Raw genomic sequence first — 26,794 nt, 5'->3', positions numbered from 1 at the left:
CCCCTTGGGGGCCGGGAGGGCGCCAGGCCGGGGGACCCCAATGCCATGCTGCCTCATCCTGTCCATCAAGCCTGAGGCTGCCCCCCACCCCCAGCCCAGCAGGAGCCACTGGGGTGGGGGAACCCGGGGCAGGCGGGGTCTGGGAACCTGAGGTCCGGGAGCCGCTGGCAGACGCCCCAGCCCCTCACCAGGGTCTCCCGCAGGCCGAGCTGTGCTCATGGGTGCCGCGAGGCCCAGAGCGGGGCGGCGCTCCCCTGTGGTGACAGGCGCACCCAGGCAAGGCAGTGATCCCGGAATGTGGCCCCTGCCGCATCGCCCCGACCCGGCTCTCAGCTATAGGCGGGCGGGGGCTCCTGTGGTCCCCGCAGCCCCCCCCACCTTGTGCAGGGGCCGCCGGCCCTGAGAGTGGGCCTCCGCTGGGGGCCGTGGCCAGTGTCCCTGAGCCGCCAGCTCCCTGAGGGCCCGGCCTCCTGCCACGCCCCTCTCTGGACCCCGGGAAAGGCCTGGCCCCGAGGAGGCGCTGGGCTGCTGAGGAGAAGCAAGGTGACGGGTGCTCTGGTTACTTGGGGACTCTGTCCTCCCAGCTGGGCGTCTCAGCATGGCCTGCGCCTGCAGCACCAGGGGAAGGAGTTTCCAGCTCCTGCCTGGCCACTCCAGTCACGCGCGTGTGCCCGCACGCCCTGCCCCGAGCCCGAGAACCACAGTCAGGGCTTGAGGGGGGCCCAGACCAGGAAGGGGCTAGCCCCACGGGCCGGCTCCTGGACCGTCCAGATCGCTGGAGGTCCCGCCGCATCAGGCCACAAACCCACCCCTTGGCGGGAGATGGCGATGGCGGCCATAGTGCCAGGAGCCTGCTGGATGCCCACCTGCCCGCAGCAGCCCCCCTGGGTGCCACTGCCCCACTGCGCGACGCCACACTGAGCTGCGGAGCCGGGGCGGGCCAGCTGCCGCGACGCCACAGATCAGGGGCCAGGAAAGGGCCCCGGAACCAGACAGCCGCAGTGCGTGTCCCAACCACGCGAGGGCCCCGCCCTCAGGCAGAGGGGTCGAGCCCTGGGCACCACGGGTGAGTGGTGGTTAGCAACTGGATGCCCAGCCGGGCTGCCAGGCTCCCTCTCTAGGGGGGCCCCCTCCACTGCCCACCGTGCCCCGCAGGACGCTGGCCTGGCCCATCACCGCAGAGTTCCTCCTCTCTCGGGGCCTGGCAGAGGTCACAGGCCCCGCAGCCTAGTGCCTGGACGTGCCCGGGCCAGCTGGCGCAGGCCCAGCCTGCAGGGGGCCCAGTGTGGCCCAGGGGGGCATGTGCACCAGCCTCGGCCGGCCCCGGGGGTGGGGGGCGCCCAGAGACCATGCCTCGTGAAGCGGCAGGCCGAGGCTCGGGTCGCCCTGGGACACGGAGCCCTCCAGGGCGGAAAGGGGCGTTTCTGCTGCTTTGAGGCTCCTGGTCCACATGCAGGACGGGGTGAGGCCGCCCACACCCACAGAGCAGGAGGGCACCAGGGCAGGCCCAGCTGAGCCCCTTGCTGGGCGTGGATCCCTCGGGCATCCTGTCCACGACCTTGCTGAGGTGGCCAAGCGCGGCCTGGTCAAGGTCACCCTCACGCCCGGGCCAGCCTGGGCTCTGGGAGAGCTGCCTGCGCCCCACCCCTGGCTGAGAGGCTGCTCTGCCCATGGCTCTGGTCCCCCGGGATGTCCACCCTCCCGCTGCCCCGACATGGACACCCTCCTTAGCTGTCAGGCGCCCCCAGCCCGGCCCTCGAGGGCCCAGGCCCCGGCCTCCCCCGGGGCCGGGCTCTATTCTGGGGGCTGGCGGCTCGAGGCGGGATGCTGCCCCCCGCAGCCTCCCCGCGCCCCCCGGGCACCCGCGCCGCTCGAGCCGCTGTAATTTTTATCAAGGCTTGTTCCTGGTAAAAGCCTCTTTGTTTCAGGAGATGTGATTTGGCCTTTTTTCTTTCTCTCCTTTATTCCACGGTTAATATCCCACTTCCCCGAGCCCCGGGGCAGCGCGGTGGCCTGGGATCGCTCAAGTCTCACTGTTTTTCTTCTAAATCACAGCTGACCCCGCTCCCGCCCGCCGGCCCTGGGAGCCGCCTCCCTCCCTGCCCCCTCGCCTCCTGTGTTTGTGAGGCAATGGGGGACCCGGCCCCCAGACCCCTCATATATCGGGGGGTCGGCCCCAGACAGGGCCTGTCCAGTGGGCTGGCGTGTGGGGACGGCCGCCCTATGTGGCTGACCCCCGCCATGTGGCTGGGCCACGCCCCCCAACCTGCTCGAGCCCTGGCCGCTGTGACCACAGTACCCGCAGCACCCCAGCCTGTTCCCTGTCCCCAGACCCACAGAAGGGGCTCAGGCTGCCCTCCTGGCCGCCGACGGACCCCTGCCCTGGACAGGCCGGGCACTCTTGCAGTGGCCACAGGGCCGGCTGCGCCTCGGCCCCCAGCCCCACTCCAAGGGACACGTTCCGCCTTGGTGACCGTGGGGACACTATTCTGGGCGCTCGCGGCCGGGCAGGCACCCCTGCACCCCATCCACTCTGCAACACACCACCCCGCGGGTGGGAAGCCAGTGTCAGACGGGGTGGAGCGCCTGGGGACCAGGGTGGGGGGGCTCTCACTGCGGCCAGCCGGGTGCCGGGGTCTGGAAGTACCGTCTCCGCTGGGTCTGGGAGCCGCGCTGGCCACACCGGGGGGGGCCCAGGCCTTCCCGCTGGGCTGGGTGTGTTGGGGTCACAGGCCTGAGACTTTGTGGGATCCTGGGCCCTGTGGGTGCAGGGGGCGCCAGGGCATGTGGCAGAGACCGGGGCCTGCTCGGCCTGTGGCCGGGTGCACAGGGCCAGGGGTGCCCAGGGATCCTGTGGCCTGGAGGCTGGGGTGGGTGTGGGGCTGGGGGGAGAGCCACCAGCCTGTCCCCACCACCCCTGCCCGCTGCTGCGCCACCCCAGAGGAGGCCGGGCCAGGGGTGCCCCAGTGGCTGCCCCGGGGCAAACGCCGGGAGAAATGTGCCCTCGGGGGCCAGGGAGGGACCGCTGGCCGGTGGGTTCCTCGCCCCCCGCTCCCGTCGGCCCGGCTGAGGAGGAAAGGGTTAACCGTGAGCAAACACCCCAACAACCGCCACCCAACTATTTATAGACATATTTATCTCTCCGTCCCTACCAACCGGGCCCGCCTGCCAGTCAGGCCGCGACTCCACGCCAGCCTGGGCGCTGCCCCGAAATAAACGTCCCCGGGGGAGAGAGACCGGAGCCCCCCTGGCAGGGAGGCCGGCCGGGGCTCGGGGGCAGGGTCCTAAGGGATGGGCGCCCGCGGCGGCTCTCCCGGTGGGTGGGGGGAAGCCGGCCCTGGCCGGCGATGCAGACGCTGTGGGGGGACCGTGAACAGGGGGCGCGAGCGGGAGGGAGGAGGGTCGGCCTGGGGCCCCAGGGTGGCTCGGCCCGCACAGGCGGCTGGTCCCGCGGCCCCGGGCTGCCGCTGCTCGCCCCACCCCGCCCCCCGAGCCGGCTGCAGCTCCCGCCCGCTCCGCGGCCGCCCACCCCGGCCCTCTGGCCGGCTCCTGCCCTAATAAAGACGTTTATAGTTTTAACCATCAAATAAAGTGCTTAACTGCGCCGGGCGTCCCTGCCCAGCCGGCCTGCGGCTCCATTTAGCAGGCCAGTGGCGAGAGAAAAAAAAGCAAGAAGGAAAAAAATTCATTAATTTTTATTAACAGGGAGAGCCATTTGTCCCCGTGACAATATTTGACTTGTCGGAATGATTTTCACCTCTGCCATGGGGTGGGCGCCTCCCCCATACATCACCCGACGGCGGCGCGCGCGGCCGCAGTCATTAGGCAGTGAATTAACGACGCTCCCCACCACTATTAATCACCCTGACAAAGGCGTTAGCGCGCCGCTGACCCGCGTGGCCGGCCGGGACCGCAGCCGCCAGGGCCGGCTGGCTCGGGGCTCCGCTCCGCGGGCTGGGCCTGCGGCTCGGGGCGGGGCGGGCGCTCCCCGCTGACGGCGCGTCCCCCCGCGCCTGGCGGGTCGGACCCCCGGTGCCCGCGGTCGCCCGATGGGCCCCGAGCGAGGGCAGCGCCCGCCACCCCGGCCGGGCCACGGAGGCTGGGCGGCAGGCCTGCTGCGCCCGGGGCCGCAGGACAGCGGGCCTCTGCCCTCGGAGCCGCGGGCAGGGACGGAGAATCTCCGCAGAGACGTCTCCTGTCGGACCCTCCCCCAGGGCAGGGGCGCACGGGACCGGGGGCTCCTTCACGAACGTTTAGGGAACCACCGCGGGCTTCTCTGGGGAGCCGTCCACAGCCCGGCCCCGCCCCGCCCGTCCACCCGCACGAGCTCGCCCGGCCTCGGGGACGGCGTGGCCAGGCCTCAACAGGCGGCCCCGAGGAGTCCCGGAGGCCCCGGAGTGGGCAGCTGCGGTGGCTGAATGGACGGGCCCACGTGGCCCGACCCAGGCCCCTCCTCAGTGGGGCAGCAGCCCACTCGCGGGTCCCGCAGGGAGGTCCTGGGCGCTGGACGCAGCCGGGCAGGCACCCCGAGGACAGGGCTGCTCCCCTCACTCCCGCTCCACTGTAACAGCTTCTCTGCTCGTTGATCCAATTAGTCACCCCCGGCTTGGGCCCGTTTCTCCCGCTGCCCCTCGCCCCTGTGGGTGGCAGCGGTGAGCGCAGGGCGGGCGCAGGGCAGGCCCAGGGCAGGGTGGGGCGCAGCGTGGGCAGCCATGACGCCTGCCGTTTCGCCCCCCTCTGGCCTCCTCACCTCTGGCGTGCAGCAAAGTTCCTGATATTCCTCGTGCGCCACGGACCCCAGCCGCGGGCTCCCACCTGCCCCTCATCTGGCGGCACTCGGTGCTTGACGACACGGGGCTGGGGTGGCACCTGCCCTGCCTCCCTGCAGGACCCTCTGGCTGCCCCCACTAAAGAGACCCCAGGGGACAAGCCTCGGCTCCGGCCATGAGGGCCACGGGCCCAAGGGAGGGCGGGGGGTGCCCAGGAAGGGAGAGGGGCCCTGCCAGAGCCTTCAGAGGCTGTGGGCCTCCCTGCCCGCACTCTTGCCTCTCACGCTCCCGCTGGGAGTGCAGTGGGTGTGGACGCGCCCCAGCCCTGTGCCCACCAGGCCTGAGTGGGGGCCCTTCTGCGGGCGGCCAGAGGCGTGTGGTGCAGAGAGAGCCGCTGGGTGCATCCGGCAAGGCCCTCAAGGCTCGGCTGGTGCCCGCGTCTACCTAGTGGGCGCTGACGGCCGCCTCCCAGGGCCGGCTCCGGCGTCTGGGGGTGCAGGGGCTCCTGGGCAGTGGTCACTCCGGTCAGCCTGGGATGGCCTCCCACAGCTGGGGCCTGAGGCCGCTGGAAGCCAAGCGCCTGGCCCGGGTGCCACGCCTCTCTGCCTGCCCCTGCCCACCTCAGGGGCCCCCCTGCCGCGGGGTGACTGCTCGGGAGCCCCCAGGCCGGGGCGTCGGGTCCGGCTGCACCCTGCACAGGCCCCACCTCCTGAGGCCGGGTGGGAGCAGGAGGCCCCCGGCTGAGTGGGCTGCGGCTCGGTCTCCTCTCCAGAATGCCCCAAAGGCAGGAGAACGCCTCGGCGGGCTTGCCGGCGGACACCTGGCCCGGCCCCGGGCGGCCCTGGGTCTGCACAGTCACGGGCGCGTCGCCCCAGCCAGGGCGGCCACGCCGGCTCCGCGAGCACTCGGGCTGTTTCTCGTTACGTGCTCGCATCAATTTGATTTTCTCTGCTAAGTGGAAGGCGGTGGGAAAAGCTGGGTTTGGAAATCCATGATTTCCTGGCAGTTAATGAATTTCAGCCAAACGGAAAGCAAGGTGAGGTTCCAGCGCGGCGCTCAGATCAGACACAGGAAAGACCAGGGGCTAAGGGGGGGCTCCATCCGCCACCCCAGCCCTCCCTGGCCCAGGGCAGCCCGCACTAACCCCCCTTGTGTGGAGCATTCGGTGGTGCCTGAGCTGTGGCCTGACAGCGGAGGCGGCCCCTGCCTTGAGCCCACGGAGCCCAGCCTGAGCCCATGGGCCCCCGCCCTGAGCCCACAGGCCCCGGCCTGAGCCCGGTGGACGTGCCAGGAGAGAGCACCCTGCCCACGGGGGCTCTGGGAAGGAGCGGGGAGGAGCCTGTGGTGCCCGCAGCCGGCCCGTCTGCGCATGAAGGTGGGCGCCCAGCTAGAGGCAGTCTCCCGGGTGTGACAGATATCAGGGCCACGTGACCCACCACGGCACCTGGACATGATGGTGGGGGCGACTGGGGTGCAGAGACCCTGTATATTGGGGTGCAGGCCCGAAAGCCCCGTGGAGCTCTGTCCCACTGGCGGGTGAAGGGTGAAGGCCCTACAGACAGAGCACACGCCCCCCCAGGACCCCCACAACGCAGCCCTCCCCTGAAATTGCTTCCGAGGTGTCTCTCCCGCCAAGGCAGCCAGACCTGCACCGGGCGCCACCGAAACCGGCAGCGACCTCATCTCTCTCGCGCCCGCTCCCCCGGCCCTCCTGGCGCCCCCCGCCTGCCACCTGCACTTAGCCGGCAATTCCTCAGCCCCGCACGCCTCCCAGCCTCCACCCCCGCGGGGAAGTTTCCTGTCCCGTCAGCAGGTGGCCCGCGGGGTGAGCAGCCTCTCCCGCCGCCGGGCGCCCGCCCCAGGCTGCACACGGACACCGGCCGTGTCCCTGACACGCGGCCCCTGGCTGCCGGTTAGAAGCCAGGAAGTGAATTCCTCCCCCGAAACACTCTGTCTCCTCAAATTGCCGCCACGCTGTCCGCCAAGCCCAGGACAACCTAAAATTACTGTAAATCGCTTCTGGAACCTTAGAAACCACGAAAAGGAGCCCCTCGCCCCTGTGCTTCACACGTCTACTTAAGCTGTGGCCGGCAGGCGAGCACCTAGAGCCCCGGGGCGCGGCCTCTGGCGTCTGGAGGACACGGGTCTGGGGGGCCGGCCAGTGCCCCCTCCCCATGTTAGAGGGGGTGGCCAGGTGGGCTGCAGGGGTCTGAGCTCCTGGGCTGGGTAGGACTCTCCAGACCCTCTAGCAAAGTTGGTGCCCTGCAGGGGGCAGCCAGGCCACTGCCCACTGCCCTGGGGGTGGCTGTGCTCCAAACCCCAGTCCAGGAACCCTAAATGGGACCTGATGGAGAACAGGGTCGGCCCCGATGGAATCGGTGGGCGTGTGCTCATCAGGCAGGGGCCGGGGGCCTTCGGGAAGGGGGCGCTGGTGCAGAGGCACCCGAGGGCCCCGGCCATGGAGGCAGAGGGGGTGGCTACAGCGGGGCACGCACCAGGGAGGCCGCCGGGAGGCCCACGCCGGGGCCTTGGGCTTCTGACCCGGAGCGGCAGCAGCAGGCTCCGCTGTGAAGCCCCCGCCTGTGGCTCTCGTTCGACCCCCAGCCCTACTGTGCGCTCGGCGCCCCGGGGTGGACACATGGTGGGAAGTGCTGGGCGGTGTTGGTGGCCAGCCAAGTGGGGCCCAGCCCCCGTGCTGGTGCTTCCCAGCACCCGCTCCGCAAACCTTCTCGAAGCTTAGAGACCCTGAGGCCCCGGCCGCCCGGAAGGGTCTGCTCTGACCTGCAGCTTCCTGGCCAGGCCGCCCTCCAGCCCGTGCCCAGGCGCCCAGGGCCGGCGCAGGGTGGGCCGGGCCTGGCACGGGTGTCCCCGCGGTGGCCTGAGGGGGCCCAGGCCTCTCCCCACGCCGCGGGGGCCGCGGGCCCTGAATGCACGTCCAGCGGCCGGCCGGGGCGGGGGCGCCGCGGATCCTGCAGGACTGTAGATGATCTTGGCTTCCCGGGAAAAGCTGCTCGTCTTGAAAGCACCAGCCAGCGAAAGCACCAGGAGAACGCGAGCCCTTGCCAGGGCGGGGGAGGGGCGGCGTTTGCTGGAGACAATGAAACAGTTTTGGGGATACAGAGTGGCGAGCAGGCCGGGCTCCCTCCACGAGACCCGCCCTCCGGCCCTTCAGCCACCCCGCCGGGGCCATCACAGCACCTGAGCCAGCGCTAGGGAGGCCTTTCCCCAAAGCACCGGCCGCCCCTCCCCGCCCGCCCCCCGGCGCCCGCCTTCTTTACAAGAACCCCCTCCTCTCCCGGCTCCCGCTCCCCGGGCCGGCGGCCTGTCCACGCGGCTGGGCGCAGCCCGGGTGACCCGCCGGGGCGGGAAGCCCGGGGGGCAGCGGGGGCCCGCCACCCCCACCTGGCGGACCCCAGGCCAAGGGCGCGGCGGGCAGTGGGCTTGGGCCTCATTGTCCCGGCCCCGTCTGTTCCGGCCTCGGGGCGGGCCTGCCCGCTCCACTCGGGCAGCGCGTGGGGGCGACACGCGGGGCGGGCAGGGCGCGGGGCCCAGGTGTCTCTCCGCCTCGCGTGTGAAAGCCCCTCGCGGCGCGGCGGCGTGGTCAGCAGAACAAAGCACGGGGCGCGCGGCCCCTCTCCCGCCAAGGGTCGGGGGCCACTCTCTCCTGACCAGCCCGGCCAGCCGCGGCGGCGGGCAGGGGACACTTAATTGTGCAGCCCGTTTGCTGGCAGGAGCCGCGTCCAGCGGGCAGCCCGCATGATAATGAGACAGTTTCTATGGAAATGAGCTTATAACTATTCATTTTCTCCCCATTCCCGACCCATCCACAAAGAGGTTTTCCAAAATGACCCCCATTTTCCTGCCCCCAACATCTCCTCACGCCACTGCCCGTCCTGCTAATCAGCTCGCGGAGAAAGGAGGGGAACGGCCCGCCTTTGACGAGATGTGGGAACGCCGGGGCTGCAGCCTGTGCGGCTGTGACCGGCAAACAAAGAGCCTCGCCTGCTCCGCGGCCAAGTTTCAAATAAACTTTCCCTGAGCACTTTCGGGCGCGTTTTGTGTGCTTTCCGCCCAGATCGGATGAGCTCCGTGGCCGCCTTCCGAGCAGCTTTGCAAACTGCTCTGCTCTCGGGGCGTCCCCGCCGCCCCCCGCGGCTCCAGCCCTGTGTTTCTTGGGGCAGAAAGGCCGGGGTCACGCAAAAAACACCCACGCCTCGCCCTCCAGGCCCGAGGGGGAGGCGGGCGCAGGAGGGGCCGCCCAGCACGGCTCCTCCTGCAGGGTCTGAGACAACGCGGCCGCGTGGCGGGGCGGGGGGGAGGCGGAGAAGCCCCCTTGGAGCTTGGCCTGAGACTCCTCCTGGGTGACCCCAGACCAGGCCGGACTCCCGGGGCCTTGCCCCCCACCCCCGGGACGGCAGACGCAGAACTAGGCCGGCCCTCCCGCCGCCCCTGCAGGCTCTTTGGTCCGTGGTGACGGTGGCGGGATGTGGTTCTCTGGTTCCTGGGCCAAGAGGGGGCCCAGAGGCCCCCCCAACACAGGGAAGGTGGACCCTGGATCACGAGCGGCACGTTCCTCAAGGCGCCTGGCCCCCATCTTTCTCAAGCCACTGCTGGGCACCCCCAGCCCCCAGCGATGCCTGCCGAGCACAGGGGGTGCAGGGAGGGGGGACACTCGGCCTCTCAGGCCTGCCCCCAGGGGCTGACTCGGGGGCCTGTGCACCGGGGGCCGGGAACCCCTTCCCTCGGGCCGCCACGGCCTCCCTGCCCATCTGGAGCGGGGCCACCGGCCTGTGGGGCTGCAGCTGGGTCTCCGCTCCGCTCCTGCCAGCCCAGCCTGCCGCGTCTTAAAGGAAAACGTGTGACAAGCCCTTCAGCTCAGACTCCGGAAAGGAGGGACCCGCAGGCCGAGCCTGCCCCTCGGTCCTCTCTCCTCCGGCCCCGGCAGCGTCCAAACTGCCTTCTCAGCAATCAAAGAAAATATCAGCTTTAAATTTAACTGACTTAGCAAAAAGCCTGAAATGTCAGCGGCTCAGTTGTAAGTCGCAGACAAAACGCATCTCTAAAACACGCCGCCGGGGGTGGCCCCCGAGCCGCCCTGGGCTTCACGGAGGCGGCTTTCACCAAGCGAGGGCTGCTCCTTTTCTGGAAAGTCACCCCTCAGGACACGCGGCAGCAACTTGGTTTGGCTGCTTTCACCCCCGCGGCTCGCTGGGGTCTCGGACGCGTGGGCCCGCTGGGGGCGAGGGGCTGTCACGGCCGGCGGTGTCGGCGTGTGTGAGCCGGGGGAGGCCACGCCCCGCTGCCCGCACCCACGGGCGACAGAACCCGGCCTCCCTGGGCGGCGGCAGGGAGGGGAGCTTGGTCCTGAAAAGCTGTTTCTGCATTTCCTTTCCGTGACCAGCCGTCATCACGGTTTCTTCCTCGTCATCTAGGACCTCGTCCACATTAATTAGGGGGTGAGCAGAGGTCCCTGCACGTCAGATGCCCACGCTACGGGGTGTCCGGCAGCACCCAGCCCAGCTGCCGCCCCCCTCGCCTGCCTCCACGCAGCGCACCCGCACCCAGCCTCTCAGCACTCGCGGCGGCCGCCGGCCAGCAGCGGCAGCTCAGCCACCTGCTCCGGCACTTGGCACACCTGAGACCCGGTGCCTGCCCGCGACCTTTGCCGCCTCTGCCTCCACGGTCCCTGTCCTCGGGGTGGACCAGCCCCCCCAGACCACCGGCTTGGGCTGAGCGTTTGCGCAGGGAGATCCAAGGCCCTTCCACCCCAGGGCACCGCGGTGGCCTGGAGCCCCGGCAGGGCGGGCGGGGCTGGCGCGGTCACACCTGACAGAGAAACGCGAGACTCGGGTAAGCCCGGCTCCCACGCCGCGTGTGCTGCTCAGCGGAGTTTCTACGGGACTGGGCGTCTGGAATTTTCTACCTGCTCACTCGGCCAGCCCCAGGCTGACGTCCACCGGGTCAGCCTCATGCATGGGCAGGCTGCCCGGGCAGGTCCTTAAGCCCCCGAGGGGAGACCACAGCCCGGCGCACCCCTGGGCTCCGCCTGCCCCCAGGCCCCACAGGTGCTGAAGCAAACACCACACCCCTTCCACGTCTCGCAGCCCCCCGGGTGCTGAAGGCTGCCGCACCCCGGGTTCCCACAGACCCCGTTCCTGCTCCGCCGTGCACCCCCAAGCCTGCTGATGGAGCAGGGCTGTGGCTCTGACCGTGGGCAGGAGCTGGGCGGGGTCTGGCCAAGAGGCGCCTCCTCCAAGCAAGTCCAACCCGGTGGGAGGTGATGGTTCCGAGGGACCCCTTCCTCCGTTCCCCGCTCCGTCTGGACCCCCATCCGGAGCAGGCCCTGCCCTCACGGGGCAGCCGCAAAATGCCCAACCAGAAAAGCAGCCTGGGGCGCTGGGGTGAGTCTGGGCCATCCCTCCGCAGGGTCGACCCCGGGCAGGCGCCGCCCCAAGCAGTGGGAAGCGGCTCCTCTGAGGGGCGCAGGGGGGCTGCTGGGAGAGCGTCTCTGATCTGCCCCCCCAGAGTCACCCCCAAAGTCAGGACGATCAAATTGAGCGCGGGGGGCATGTGCCCGGCCAGCGCCCGGGCCGCCATCTGTTGCTGGGGCGAGGACCCTCCTTCCAGGCCCCGGCAGCGGGCCGCGCAGATATATTAGCGCGGGGGGACATCCGTCACCGCCCCTGTCCTGGCTTCTCCGGGAATATCGGTGATGAATTTGCAAATGGCCCTGGATTATGGCGCGCGCTGCCCCTCTTCGTTATTCATCCTTCCCGGGCGCCTCCATTAGAGGCCACGGTGACAAATGCATGAAAAAAGGCAGGGACAATATTCGAGCAGCGTGTTGTAAATCTCCTTCTACGCATTATTAATTTAAGGAAGGCCATTACCCCAAACAGCTCCGCGGAGCGGCGAGGGGCCGGGGCGGGCTGTGGCTCCCGGGGGTCAGCGCCAAGCAAAGGCAGCGTGTCCCTGAGCCGGGTCTCCCCACGCGCCCGCAGCCTCCCAGCCACCGAGCTGTCCTGGCATAAAAGGCGGCGCCGGCCTCCCCGCGCAAGCTCGTCCCGCGGGGTGGGCCGCGCACCGCCCGAGCGCGCTCGTTTCCAGGGGCCGAGAGGGGCGGCGGGTGTTGGGGAAGGCGGCGGGCCGGGGACGGCGCCCCGTGCGGGGGCAGCGGTGTCCACACAGGGAGGGCAGGAGCGCTTGCCCGAGCCCGAGTTCCGAACCCCGAGTCTGGGCTGGGGAACAGTCCAGCTCTTCTGCCAGTCTGGCTCTTCTGCCCCGTTTTCTTTCAACACCATCCCAGGAGGACCGCCCGCCGCCGTCCGCAGCCTCCGGCCCCATGCGGGTGGGGTGGTCGGGCATCCAGACGCTGGAGCCAGCCCCGGGGCTCCAGGGGTCTCTTCCTGGGACACGGCTCCCTGGCCATTTGGGGCCCCAGGAGAAGAGACGGTCAGGGAGGCCGAGCTCGCCGGCAACCCGCCCTGGAGCTCCCACCCCACGTCGCCGAACCCTGTGCAGCCAAAGAGGCTGGGGGCTGCATGGGGGGGGGCGCATATTCCAGCAAAGCCTCCATTCACCCACAAAAACCAAAGCCTTGGTTAGGGTGGGGGGTGTAAGGCCAGGATTAGTTGATTTTTCTTCCCAGTGCTTTTCCCGGGGTTCCTGACTAAGGGGGTGATGCGGCCTGGGATGGGCAGGGGCGGCGAGTCCTCCCCGGATGGCACCAAGGCGGTCCCGGGGCGTCAGCCCAGCCACGTCCGCGACTGCCCGCCTGGGGCGGGGAGGTGAGAGCACCAGGTGTCCTCCTGCAAGGTCAAGCGCCCTGGCCTGCAGCGGCCACTGCAGCAGCCTGTTTGGGGCCGGGGGCGGGGGGGGCAGGGGCAGATCCTAATTGCTCCTCGCGGGCCCCGGGCCAGGCTGGCGGGTCTCCGAGGACGCAGCAGCACCGGGCGGGGGGCGGCTGGTGGGGGGCGCCAGGCCCGGGGGACAGCGGCTCTCGGCTCCGAACCGCAGACGGAGGAAGAGCCGGGCTCGGAGACGGGCCTGGAGGGGCGAGAATGCAGCCGATGTCCCGGCCTCCGGAGCCGGGACTCCCCCGCGCGGCGCCCGCCAGCGGCTCCCGGTCACACGCCGCCTGGGAGCCGCGCGGCCCCGAGGCCGACACGCACACATTAATTTGAATTTCGCGAGACAAGTGCTGCGTGTTATTAATATAATTGCCAGTTACAGAAACGGCGCATTTACCGAGTTTCCATATTGCCGCGTGCTCCGAGCTTCTCAATGGGACGGTTTTAAAATTCAGCTGGCGTGTACTTAGCACATGCCTGTTAATCAGCCTAAATTAAATGTGTACTTGAAACCCCCACTTAAAGCCCTGCTAATTATTTTCTGATCCAAACAGGACTGCCTTTTCCGGAAGGGTGGATCGGGCGCTCCATCACCAGACCTCAGCGGAGGGGGTGCCAGGCCCAGCCCGGCCTCCGGGCAGCCCCACGCAGCATCTCTCGCCCTTCCCTGCGGCGAACGAGGGGCTCCTGCACGCGGCCCAGCCTGTGGCCGCCCCTGGGGGTCTCGGGGCCTCTGGCGAGGGGTCAGGGTGTGGCCTTTTGGCCCTGCCCGCCCGCTGCCCCAGCCACGTTCCCCGCGCCGCAGCCAGACGAGCACAGCCGGCCGGCACCTGCGTGGCCCACCCGGGACCCTGCGCCGGCTCCTGGCCCCTTCCCCGCCCGTGTTCCGCTCCGCAGCCCCTTCCAAGACCCGTACCGGCCCCCGGAGGCCTCTGCCCCTTCGGGGCTGGTCTCTCCACCTGCCGCAGTCTGCAGCTGACACAGGAAGGCCGGCAGGAGGCCGCAGGCCAGGCAGAGTGGGAAGGCCTGGCCGCAGCCCTCTACCCGCTGGGTGCCAGGCCCAGCAACGGGTCAAGGAGCAGGCGGGCAGCACCAACGTCCCAGAGGCCCTGGACTCTGCCCGGAGACCCTGGGGCAAGCGTGGCTCCCGGACCAGGGTGCTCGGCAGTGGAGGCTGCACACTCGTGCTCCCAACGAGAGGCTGAGGCAGGAGCCCCGGCCCCTCATCTCGGTCAGCTTCCTCACTGGAACGGGCTCAGCGATCCCCCTCCTCGGGACACACATGGGCACAGACGGCACCTCCAGGAATCTCAGTGGGTGGGTGGACGGGCGGACGGAGGGCAGGAGGCCAGGCGAGGGATGAACGCCGCCTGTCTTCAAGGTCTTGCTTGCCAAGTCCCGGAGGACCTAAGTGGTCTTGGCCACTGATTCTGACTCAGGGAACTTCGAGGATCCCTCACCCCCCAACTCCCACCACCTCCTGCCGGAGCCCTCAGGGCCAGAGAGGGGGCTCCTGTGTGGGGCCTGAGCTCAGTCTGCAGCTCGCCCCGTGTGTCCTGCCAGCCAGATACCCGCAACGGGCCGCAGGACGGGTGTCCGGCAGGGGTCCCGAGCGACGCAGGGAGGAGAGAGGGGGGCCCCACTCAGAGCTTCTGTGGCCCCACGCGTGGGATGTCCCAGTGCAAAGCCTCGATTTCTTTCCTACGGCCGTGAAGCCGCAGCCGCGGGCGTGGAAGGGTCTGCAGGGACAGAGGAGCACCCTGCGCCCGCGCACACCAGGATTCTCCACGATTCCGGGATGGAGGCTGAAGGCGCCACCCGCGGGGCCCACACGAGCAGTCCCAGGGCCACACCCGGTGCAGCCCTCCGCAGCGCTCTCCAGGCATGGGAGCGGGCGGCTGAGCCCCGGCCACACACCTGCAGCTCAGCCTCGCCGGTGGAGATGCGGCCGCGCCGGTGCCTGTGGACGCTGGCCTGCCCAGGGCCCAGGGGACGTGGCTGGACACACGCTGGGACGCCGACGGAGCTCCTCCCGGGCCACCGCGCACATGAGAAGGCGGACGGCCGTCCTGGCCGGGCCACGGCAGAGGGCGGCCCCGAACGCATGGCTGTTGCTCGCCCTGAGACAGACCCCGCAGCCCCGCTGCCTGGACTCGGGGGCTCACACCTTGTGCCTTCCCAGGCCCCGGCCCAGCTGGTGGACACACAACGGCAGCCAGGCGCTGGCCGAGGCGGTCAAGTGCTGGCTCCGGGACAGTCTTATCCGGCCGGCCAGGGTAGCCTGGCTGAGGCCTGGTCACCTCTGCGGTCATCTCACCCCCACACGCCAGGGGCCGGGTAGTCCAGCGAGGGGGGACCTCAGGTCATCCATGGGGCCTGGGACATCTCTTCCTCGCCCACTTGTTTGAGGTTCCAGTCCAGGGGTCCCCCTCTGGGTGTGGCAAACACCAACGCGATCCTGGCGTGAAGGGCTGTGCTGCCCCACGCGCCAGCCAGGCCACGGCCCCAAACCCAGACACTGCTGCCCGGCCGGGGCCACCGCCCTGAGGACCCCACCCGAATGGGAAGGCGCACTCAGGGAGGGGGTGACGGGCACCGAAGTGTTGGCCCGCGCCGGGCTAGACGGCTCCCTCGCCTCGCTGGCCTGCTGGCCTGCAGACCTGGCCCCCTGCCTGGCCCGGTCACCGCAGCCGGTGACGTCCCAGGCACTGACCGTCATGGCGCTGCCCGCCCCATGCCTGCGCCGTTGAGGCACCCCCCACTTCTCTGGGACCTCCAGGCAGCCCTCCCACACCCCAACACTGCCCCTACCCCACAATTTCATGCGCCGGGGCCCTCTGGGGGCAGAGCCCAGGTGAGAGCCCTGGAGAGCACATGGCCGGCAGCCCCCCAAAGACAGCAGGGGGCCGGCACAGGCCACGGAGCTCTCGGCCCGGCACGGACATGGTCGGCGTGGGGGGTGCTCACAAGTGAAAAGGAAAGTAGACCCGGCGCACCCGCCCTGCCCCCCGGCTGTAGCCGCGGGCCCCTGGGGACCTTGAAGCAGCTGTGGCCACCTGTTCGGCTCCTGCCCAGGCCCCAGAAGCCCAGACAGGGGCTGCCCAGGGCCCTACCGAGTGCAGCAAACTGCTGGGCCAGGGGCTCCTGAGTGCCCCCAGACCTCGTTGTCATATGGGATGAAACTGACCATCAGCCATGGCACTACTGAGAAGGCACATGTACACTCGCGCGTGCACACAGGACACATGCACACACGCTTGCTGCACACCCTACACACCTGCATACCACGTGCACACAGCTGCCTGCATCACCGCGTGCACACCACACACATGCGTCCTTGACAGCGGCCAGGACACGGTGGGGGTGAGGCGGTCACAGCTTCTGGAGGGCCCCGGGCCCGGGCTCTGTCTCTGGTGTGGAGGGCCGAGGCCGCTCCCTCCTCAGCAGCGGGTCCCACCCGAGGGTGGTGCCCAGGAGACGGGGCGCGGAATCCCAGCCAGCAGCGGGGCTCACTGCCCGGCGTCCCTTGGGCCCAGCACGATGGGGCCAGTGTCATCCCGCCCCGCCCTCTCCTGGCCACAGTGGGGCTCCTGGGGTGGCGGGCAGCACCTGCGCGGGGTGACGGCTGCCTACGTGCCAGCAGGAGCTCAGGCGTCTTCCAGGCACCTGGGTCATGCAAGGCGCACCTGGCTGGGTGGATGGCGGCTGGGGGCTGGGGGCCCACCTCGAGCGTGTGGCCTGGGTCTCCAGGCACAGGGTAACCCCGACTCGGCCCTGAGCACTCGCAGGCGGCCAGGACATCCGTCCAGGCGCCCAAGGGGTGCACTTTGCAGTTCTGGTTGCTTGTCTCCTCTGCAGGGGAGGGGCGCCTGACGGCTGGTTTAGGATGGACTCGGGAGGGCAGGAGGAGCCCCTGGCGGCCAGGCCTAGCCCCAACCTCCCCCAGGCCCGGGGCACACGCGTGGGCGAGCCTGGGTGGCGCTGGAGCCAGAAGCCCCCCTGGCCTCCCTCCCCTCATGCACGAGGGCCTTGGTGCCCGCCCTAGGCTGCTCCCACACTTTGGCCCCGGGGGGCTGCCTCCAGCATGGACCCAGGGTGTGCAGGTGGTGGGGCCAGCCAGGGTCACCTTGGAGGGCTCTGGGTGTCCCCTCGGAGGAGAGAGCCCGGGGTGTTGGGAGAGCACTGGGAGGGAGAGGACCCCGCCCTCACCCCCCCACAGTGCAGCTCAGATGGCGCAGAGGCCCGGGAGCAGACCCAGGCAGGTGCCCGGCCTCCCAGCTCCCCCGTGCCTCAGTTTCCGAACCATGACTAGGGACAGGGCAGCTGCAGTGAGGGGAGACGGTTCTAGCTGACACTTGCCCTGGTCACCCTTGCAGCCAGCCTGTCCTCCAGCCCATCTGAGGCCTCCCAGGGGCTCCCCCACAGGGCCAGGCCCGGGGAAGGGCCAGACAGCCGTCTCTGGGCACATGTGATGTCATGGGGCAGGGTCTGCTCTGGAGAGGGGCCCCCAGGGATCAGAGCCTGGGGCCGCCAGGTCCTGGGGTGATGGGACCCCAAGGCCCAGCACCTTCCTCGGTGGGCAGGGCCGGCCAGTCCTTGGAGGGTGGTGCCGGCGGCCAGGCCTCTCAGGGGTCCCTCCCAGGAGGGCTCCCAGCAGCCAGGAGAGGGCCCAGGGCCCGGGGAGTCCAGGCAGGGGAGGGAGCGGCGTGGCGGCCACTGCCCCACATCCGGCAGGAGGGCCCTCGGCTGAGTTTCTGCTGCAGCTGTGATTGCGGCCCGGGGAGAGCCCACCCCACGCAGACCCAGCCGGACCTGGCCGTCCAGGAGGGCCGGAGGGCTCTGGGTGCTGCCCTCCCTCCGTGGGAAGGGGAGAGGGCAGCTGGGGAGACGGGCTGGGGCCATCCCAGTGCCCGGCCGCGGGCGGGGAAGCTCCCGAGCGCCAGGCCCGGCCACGCGCCCGCAGCTCACGCCCACGCCCGACCCCACGCTGGGACCCCACGGCCAGAACTCCACACAGGGACCTCCTGGCGGCTCAGCCCGTGTGGAGCCCGCCCAGCCCTGCCGCCGTCCTTTACGTGATGGCAGCGGAGAGCTGGAGCACGGGCTTCTGTGCACGCGCACGTGTGTGTGTGCACGTGTGGGGTGTGTGTGTGCACGTGTGTGTGGCTGTGTGCACGTGTGTGAGTGTATATGTGTGTGCTGTGTGCATGCATGTGCACATGTGCGTGTGTGTGCACGTGTGCATGAGTGCACGTGTGTGTGTGCATGTGCTCCGGCCCAGGCCCAAGTGCACGTCCCACCCACGCGTGGGGCTCCCTGCGGGGGCTGGTCTGGGAGCCGGGCCGAGAGCGTGGCCAGAGCCGCCCGCAGAGCACCAGGTGGGCCGAGGAGCGGGAGCCACGCCGCGCTGACCTCCCGTCCCTCCGGCCCCGCACCCTCCGTGGCGCCTGCGCCCCTCCCCTCGGGGCAACGTCCCCGGGCGCCGCTGCGCCCACCGAGGCTGAGGCCAGCGGCCTTGCTGTGCGCCCCGGACGCATCCACAGCGGGAGGAGGCCGCGAGGATGTGGGCAGGGCTGGCAGTGGCCGCCCGGCAGGAAGGCCGCCCCCGCCGCCCGGCAGCTCGCTGCGGGCTTGTTCACAGATGTTTTCACTCGGTTTTGCAAATGTGCTCCAGGTCTGAGACATCGCTGTTTGTTCTAGAAATCAAAAGGCCCTGCCTGGCTGTGAAAGCGCCTGACCGCCCCCGCCCCCGCCCCTCCCCAGCCTTCCTGAGGACGGACCCGGAGGCCGCTCTCACGCATCGGCCTTTCCAGCGGGCTCGGCTCCTGGAGGCCGGGCCGGGGCCCCCGGGGTCACTGCGCGCCCACATCCGAGGCCGGCCGGCGCCCCTCGCAGAGGCCCCGGGCCACTGCCGCTCTGCGGGGCGTTTCCCCGGCGACCGGGCGGGCGGGCTGCAGGAGTCTGGACCCGACCCCGGCCCGGGCCCACCTCTGCTCCCCTCCTGCTCTCAAAACTCCGGACTAGCCAGGCACAGCCGGATGAAGCCATTTATCTCCACAAAATTTATCATCCCCTTAACGGGCTGCCGTGACCGGCGCTTTATTTACGCGGGGCCGGGCCCAGCCGCCCGCCCGCCGCCGCCGCAGCCCGCAGCCCGGGCCCGGCGAGGCCGGCCTGCCCCGATAGCACACTGATAACGTATTGTACAATTAGATCAATCTGACAATTTCCATTATGGCTGATAAAATATTTATCGAGCCTTGGAGATGATGCCTGGTCTCTGCACCATTTGTTCTGCTAATGGGGAGCTGACGCGGCCGAGACAGAGCCGAGCGGCGCCTCCGCCCGCCCCACCAGGCTTGCAAATCGCCGGCGCCCGCCATAAATTACCACCCAGCCGGAGAGATTGATGCCGGGCTGACAGGGCAGGTGGGTGACTTGTGATGACATTGTCCCACGGAAGCATTAATCACGGCAGAAAGAGAAAATACCCTCAAATTGGCCCATAAGTCTAAATATTAAGGAATGAGGAGCAGGCGGCCGAGGAGGGTTTCAGCAAGCGCTGGAAATTGGAAATGAAAAACATTTTCTATTATTTAACAAATCATCTTAATAATTTCCAGTGTTTGCGCCTGAGTTCCGGGCGCCGGGCCGCGAGGACCCGCCGTGTCCTCGGTGACATTCCATAAAACACGCCGCAGCGGCCTCCACGCCGCCGTCCCCGGGGCTTGCGTCGGGCCGCGGGGCAGGACGGGGTCACAGCGCGCGGGGCCGAGGCCGGGCGGCCCCACCCCGTACCTGGCCGGCGGGCGGCCGTGGAGCCGGCAGCGGCCGCCTCTCCTTTGTGCTGCCTGAGCGGCCGGTGGGGACGCCGGCTCGGAAGATAAACGGCCCTTGAGGAATCGCCCGAGTCAGGGCCCGCGCTCTTCATGGCAGGGGAAAAGAAAGACGCCGGTGAGCCGGCCGCGGACAGGAGCTGCGTCCCGCCTCTCGGGCTGGGCGCGACGGCCGGGCCCCGGAGCCTCCAGTAGCCGAGCTTCTCCTGGGAAGGCTGCGGAGTAATTAAATTAAATCGATGCTGTCCCTGTTTTGAGGCCACCCTTGATTTAAGGCCAGAAAAGGAAGCAATTAAATTTAATAAAAACCAGGTCCCTAAACAAAGGGGCACAGCCAGCGTGGCCACTGGAGGCGGCGTCCGCCCGCGAGCGACCGTGCTGGGTGCCGGCTGTGGGAGCGGGGAGCGGGGAGCAGAGGCCCACGGTCGGGCGGCACGTGGGTCTGGCAGCCGGGGCGGAGGCGGTGCCTCGATGCCGGGGCGGGCGCGGGCGCCGGGAGTGGCCCAAGAGCCGATGAGGACCGGGGGCCACCTGGCCTCTCCCTGCTGAGACCTCCCCAGCCCCGGCCACCCCTCAGCCTGGACCCCGGAAGGGGCTGCGCCTGTGCCCCTTTCCGCTTCCGAGGCCGCCGTCCTGGCCCCGGGCCACGAGTCTGCGCTCCCTGCCCGCACCCAGGCCAGCGCCGCGGCAGGCCAGGGCCAGCACCTCGTCTGCCACCAGGACTGCCGTGAGGGCAGCGGGCGGCCATCTGCGGCCCTAAAGCCAGGCTCCGGGGCCCTGGGTGGGGCAGGCGGCCTGAAGCCCCCGCAGCCCCTGCCCGCCTGCTGGGGCTCTGTCCCTGCCCCTGCTGGCTGGAGATCGGCTTTCACCGAGCTCCGTGCCTGCTGCCCGCTTGGGGCAAAGAGCACACGATTCATCACTCAGACACGGCTCCTCGCATCCCCGGTCACCCTGGACATCCCGGCCGGCTTTTTCTCGGGTCCTCACGGAAACAGCTGGGCTGCAGGGTGGGGGAGGAGGCGCCAGCATGGGGCGGAAGGTTCCCGGGTGCTGCATGGCCCTGGGGGGCACGGACACCAGAGCCGCCGCCCCAGTGCCCACGGGCGAGCTGGGGAGTGCCCACCCGGCCCGGCCACCACCCCCGAGAGAAACGCAGCCAAAGGCAGGGGCCCTGGGGGTGGGCGCCCCGGGCGGCCTGTGGAGACCAGCTGGGAGACCGACTCCCAGCGGCTCCAGAACAGAAGCCCCATTATCTTACCCCAAAGGTCAAAGTGGAACGCCCACAGCGCCCGGGAAGACGGGCCGAGGGGGAGCCGAGGGCAGCGCTGGGAACGGGCCGGCCTCCTCCTCCGTGCTTAGGGTCCTGCCCACAGCCGAGGCCAGGGGAGTCCAGGCTCCCCAGAGGCCCACGGGGCCCCCGGGTCCTCCCAGCCCTTCCCGACGCAGACCAGCAAGTGACCACGCCACCCGCCAGCCCCCGGGACTGGGGCCTCCCCAGCACCTGCTGGGCCAGGGCGGGGGAACCTCCAAAACCTTCCAGAACCTTCTCTCCCTTTTCCTGGAGTGTGGTGCCGGGTCCAGAGTCAGGCCTGGCTGTCTGGCACCCTTTGCGCCCCCCTCCCCCAGGGCACAGGGGCCTCCCGGAAGTGAGCGTGGGAGCTGGCTGGTGGGGACGGGCGCCTTCCAGGGGAGGGAGGGGCGGCCGTGTCTGCCTCAGCACCGCAGCATCCACAGAGCACTCCATGGGGTGCGGCAGGGCACCCAGAATGGGGCCTAGGCCTGGACATGTGGGGGCGCAGTCACCCCACCGCAGCCCCAGCCCCGGGAGGCCCGGCCCGGCCCTCTCTGGCTCTGCTGTGGCTCCCAGAGTGGGCGCATGAGGCTGAGGCCTCTGGTGCTCCCACCAGGCTTGCCCTCGGGTGGATGTGGCCTTCTCTCCCGGGAGGCTCATGGGATCCTGAGGCGACACCGGGGCAGCAGGGGGGGCCTGAGCGTTATCTGGGGAGGCCGGGCCCCGCCTGCTCCCCAGCATCGCAGGCCTGCAGCACTGAGCCAGCTGAGACACCAGGCCCATGGGGCCTCCTCCCCAGCGGCCAGGCAGGCCACGCAGCCGAGGGCCCCCGAGGGGCGAGGGCACCTTGGCACAGAGGGGCCCGAGCTCGGACAACGGGGCAGGTGGGCGCTGGGCCCCTCGTGACTCGTGTCCACGGCGGGGACAGTTGGGGCACTGGGAGGCAGGTCTCCAGGCATCGGGACCTCAGACAGCTGCTGCCGGGGACCAGACAACACACGGGTCGGGGGGCTGATGGCGCACGCGTGCTCCATCCGAAGTCGCCGCCTCTGAGGAGCCCTCCCAGATGGCCCCTCTGGGCCTGGTCATACCTCCCCGGCCGGCAGACCCCGGGACCCCAGAGAGGTGCCACTGCCGGGGTGTTCTGGAATCTCTGGGAGAAACACCAGGGCCTGCCGGGCTGCGCTGCCATGGCCGGTGTGCGCTCCAGCCCTCCCCCGGGCGCTGGCCCTATGTGGCCCGCGCATGCGTCCCACGGCCCTCGGGCCAAATCCGCACCATGTGACCGCCCACGCCCGCCCGGCCTGTGGCTGGGAGGGGGCGAGGGCTGGGCCCTCCACCCTGGGGCCCTGCCTGGGGCAAACGCCGGCCTCCCCACGTGCCCACCGCGGATGCGGCAGGCCGAGTGCCCCCTACCCGCCGCCCCCCAGCTCCGCCGCCTCCGTCCACCACCATCTCCGGCCACAGGGAAGGTCCTAACCTGCAGGAGGGGGTGCCAATGAGCGTGGTGTCCTGTCTTGGGGGGCCTGTGTCACCTGGATGGCAGTATGCTTGCCCGGGGCCGGGGTGGGCTCCGCGGTCTGCAGCGGCCAGCGGGCTGGAGAGCCTGGGACGCCCGCAGGGTCCTGGGAGCCCCGGGCTGTGGCTCTCCCCACGGCAGACCCTGCTGTCCCCTCACCGTGACTCAGCAAGTTGGCCAACAGCACAGCAGCCACGGCCGGCGCAGCTTCACAAACGAACTGGCTGTCCTCGGAGGAGCGGCCCGTCCTATCTGTGAGGCGGACGTGGGGGGCGGCCTCTCTGGTGGGCCGGGCACCCTCCTGGACGTCGTGCCCTCACCACTGCCCCCGGCACCGCCAGGCGGGGCCCCCCTCCCCCCCCAGCCCTGCACGGCCCCATGCGGTCGGGGGGGACAGGGGCAGCCCCAGGCCCGAGTCGCAGGCCCAGAGGCCACCCGGGACCCCGGCCCTGGGCCCCCACCTGCCCTGCCCCGGGCTCCGTGCGCCAGAGGGCGAGCAGAGCTCCCGCACACCTGCGCCTGCCACGTCAGCCACTGCGGGGACGGGGGACGCCCACCTCACCGGGCCCGCACCCGGCCCTCCGGGCCACCCTCCCCTCGGCGGCCACCAGAGCCCAGGAGGGTGGGGGTGGGCGCACGAGACCGGCCCAGAGAGCAGGGTCTGCCGGGCCGGGCCGGGCCGGGCTGCCGGAGCCGCGCTGGACGGAACAAAGGGAAAGCCTGTTTCTCGGGGTAATCCGACCCCGTGATTGTGCCTGAGCCCGGAGGGTGTGCTCGGCCACAGCGCCGCTCGGAAGGGGGCGAGGAGACCCTCCAATGTCAGCCACGCCGGCGCGGTGCGTCGGGGCTCCCGTTACGGCGCAGCTGGCGCGTCACCTGCCGCCCCGGAGCAAGGCCACCCCGGCTTGGCGGGCGCTGGGCCCTGGGCTGACCCGAGAGCCTTCCCGGCGGCCCGGCCTCATTGTTTGTCCCCAGATAAGAGACTCGCTCTAGTATGTTTTCTTTGCTTGAGAAAATGTCGGGCCCAAGGGCCGCGTCTGCGGGACAGGAAGAGCCAGGCGGGGGGCCCCAGCCCGCCCTTCCCGCCCCCCGGCCGGGACCCCACCTGCCGGGCCGGGCCAGAGGCGGGAGGGTCGGCTCCGGGCCGCCGGGCTGGGGCGTGGGGCCGGGCAGCATCGGGGCTCTTCCCTGCTCCCTGGGGGCGCGCCCCAACCCCCCAAAGAAGTGGCAGCCCGGCCGGTCCAGGAAGACGCCCCTCCCCCAAGCTGCCCGACCTGGCGGGCGGCGGACTCGGCCCAGGCCCGCTGTTGGGTGGCCACAGCGCCCGGCCACCCCAGCTCGGCCGCCTAATCCCCGCTAATACGGGCCGGTTCCCGCGCCGGCTGCAGGAGGGGTCCTGGGTGTCCACGCGGGCCCCGCGGCCCGGCCCCCAGCCAAACAAAGGGCGGCCTGTTCCGGCCCTGCCTCGGCTCGGCTTAAGGACATTTTTGTCATTTTGACCAGCTAATGTCTTGAAAAAGAAAATAAGTTGTCTAATCGCTTTAGTTTAATCTGCGCCGGTTTTGAACACCCTAGGTGCCAACGCGGCCATTCCTGGACCCACTGGGTTGAGGCCCCGCTGCTCTCGGCCTCCGCCTCACCCTGCCACGGGCCGCTCGGGGCCCTCACGCATCAGTGTGGACGCCAGAACGCGTGGGGCTGTGCCGAGGACACCTGAGCGCAGGAGTCCCGCCGGATGTGCCTCCCGCAGCCCCGTCCTGCGGCCCAGGCCACCCGCTCTGAGCCCCCGGAGACACCTGCGCCTGGAGCGTCCAGCTGACCGGCCCCCACCCACCCTGGGCCCCCGCGCCCCCCCACAGCCCCTGCCCTTCCTGCCTGACGCCCAGTCCTGGGCACCCTCCCGGGGGCCAGGCCTGGGTGCTCGCCCTCCTCCCTGACCCCGGCCCCCAGTGGGGCCCCAGGGGCCCTGCCCACTGGCTCCCCCACATCGGGGACACCCACCTCTCTGGCAAGGGGCGTGAGCTGGCCCAGGGGCTGCGGGATTTGTGGAGGACCGCAGGTGAGGTCCAGCGCAGAGCCTGGGGCAGGGGATGGTGGGTCACGTCCTGGCGGTGATGCTGGGGCAGCAGCTCTGGGAAGGATCAGCAGCCCCCGTGAGGGCTGTTGGGGGCCCCAAGTCAGCCTTCCTGCCACCTGCAGCGTGTCCTCTCTGCCTTCTGTCACACGGCCACGCTGGCCACGGTCCCTGCCCCGCCTGGCAGCCCAGCGACGGCCACAGGCCCGGTTGTCCGCGGGGGCTGGTGTGGGCAGGCAGCCCATGCGGGTGAGCGCCGCTCCCAGGTCTGGGCAGCAGGAGTCCTGCTGCAGGCTTGGTGGGGGCGCCGCCAAGCCCGGCCTCTTCCCTGACACCCCAGCCCCAGCCCCCAGGGAGGGCGTTCCCATGCCCCGCACCTGTCGGCCACCAGGCCACAGTCGGAACCGCAAGCAAAAGAGGGGCCACTGGGCTTCGAAGATAAGTTCTGTTTAGACGGCACCGTCCCTGTTCCAAGGAAGCAGGTGTTGTCCACGAGGCGCCGGGACATCCCCAGCTGACCTGGGCTCTGGGAGGCCAGCCCCGCCGCGGGTCTGTGTTGGGACACGCCTGTAGTGAGACTTTCCTTGCAGCCCAGCAGCCGCTTAGGCATCCAGAATGCTCTGGAAGGTTCCAGAAGGTTCTATGTGGGCTCTGCGGGGACCAGGCCCGGGTTCCGTCCACCCTGCACCCAGCAGCGTCCCCTCTTTGCCCACTGGCCTGAGCAATCTGGGCAGGGATCAGGGCCCGGGGCCAGGATCTGACGCTTCACGAACATGGCGAGTAAGAGACGACAGCGGCCGCGTGCTTGTCTCTGCCGCGTCTCCTCGACCCCCATCGGGCCACGTCGGGCCACCACGCGCGCAGACGTGCCACCACCAGGCCCTGCCTGTGCAGACCCGCTCCAGACCCAGAGAAGAAAGTTTAAACCTTGAAAAGTGCCCTTCATGTCCCATTGTACCCTGATTGCCCATTCCCCAGCTATATAATTAGCACATAAAGAGCTTCTCCTTCGCATTAAAAGGCAGTAATTGGGTTTTTAAAAAACTAATTTAAATCCTAAACCCTTTGGAAAAAATTGTCATTGTTTACATATTAAAGGCACTAGCATTTTAAGTATTACGGGGCAATTTAACAGGCTTATCCAGGACGCTGGGGCCGGGAGGGAGGAAGGCCGGCGCGGGAGGGGACCGAGGGACGGCGCAGGGGCGAGGGCGGGTGGCCCTGCCCAGGCCTCCCCGCAGGGGTGCCCGCACCCTGGCCGGCATGTTTGCACGCTGCTTGGGGGAGGCCCCCACCCACCCCCACGGGTGTTTTCTGCTGCATAGGCAGGGAAGTCGGGGCGGGGTGGGGGGCGGCTGGAGAGCTTGAATTACTGATATTTTGGGTTTTTTCTTTCTTGCTAAAAATTTCCTTTGAAACAAACCCGACGAGAAGAGAAATGGGCTTGCGCAGCGATGGAAACACAAAGTCTCAGTGAAAACCGCTTAAAAATAAAACTTAGCAAGACACACGTCGTCTCAATGGTTAGAACGAAAGACCGTGACGCTCCCCGTGCCCGGCCTGCGCCTCGACACGGAATAAGATTGAAAATAAAGCTTTTTCTTGAACCGGAAACGACTCCAAAGCTGTCCTCAGAGCGGGAGAGAAGCAAAACCAGACGGCGACGGAGCAGCGAGAGGCGGCACGTGCGCGCACGCGGGACGGGTCCAGCGCCGGGTGTGACGCGAAGGTGTGAGCGGCCAGGGGCCGGCGGCGCCCGCGGAGGCACACAGCTGGGTGTCCCGGAGCGGGAGGGGGTGGGGGGTGCCGCCCCAGCCCCGGACGCAGGATGGACCCAGGGAAGCCAGCCCGGCCGTCGCAGCCTGGGGATCTGCTGGCCCGAGCCCGGGCTGGGCCAAGTCGCCCACTGCGGGTCGCAGCCACGGTGGCCGAGGCCTGCGGGAGGCGGGTGGGCTGGGCCGTGGCCGGGAGTGGCGAGTCTCAACTTGGAAACAAGCCGGGTGAGCCGGGCAGCTCTGGGGGCCGCCAGAGCTCACGCTGCCCGTGGGACACAGGTGGCCTTGCTTGGGCCCAGGAGCGCCGCAGCCCGCAGGCTCTGGCGCGTGCTGGCCGGCCCATGTGCTGCTGGACAGAGGCCGCTGGATGGAGGGCGCTGCCCCTTCTCCCTGGGATCCAGGCCTGAGGCGGGGGCCTGACTCGTGTCCACCCCCTACAAGGGCCCTGGCACCTCAGCAGTGGCCGCGCCGGGGACTCGGCACCTCGGTCTTCACATGACCCTCGAGCACTCTGGCCGGAGCCAGCCTTTGCTCTGGGAGAGCCCAGCTCTGACCGAGCAGCTGCAGGCCGCGCCTGCAGACCGCCCATCGAGCGCCGGGCACCCCGGCCAGCTCCCTGCCCGGCCAGCGCCGCCCTTGAGGCCACTTCCTCCCCAGCCTGCCCCTCTGTGCTGCTGGCC

General features: G+C 69.7%; 1 protein-coding gene across 1 annotated transcript in view; it reads right to left on the bottom strand.

Annotated features, from left to right (window-relative positions):
- Positions 1–21,780, bottom strand: part of PRDM16 (PR/SET domain 16) — a 148,640-nt gene extending 126,860 nt beyond the window's left edge. The window contains 5 exon segments of the mRNA XM_037499564.1: positions 5,336–5,375; positions 5,476–5,720; positions 16,253–16,471; positions 20,325–20,515; positions 21,593–21,780. Coding sequence (XP_037355461.1) covers positions 5,336–5,375; positions 5,476–5,720; positions 16,253–16,471; positions 20,325–20,515; positions 21,593–21,780 — 883 coding nt within the window.
- Between the last annotated feature and the right edge of the window lie 5,014 nt (positions 21,781–26,794).

This window comes from Talpa occidentalis, unplaced genomic scaffold (genome assembly GCF_014898055.3).
Source record: "Talpa occidentalis isolate TD23 unplaced genomic scaffold, MPIMG_talOcc4v2.1 talOcc4.9, whole genome shotgun sequence".
Classification (NCBI taxonomy): Eukaryota; Metazoa; Chordata; class Mammalia; order Eulipotyphla; family Talpidae; genus Talpa; species Talpa occidentalis.
Note: the sequence above shows the minus strand (reverse complement) of the source record. Positions and strands in the feature narration are given on the sequence as shown.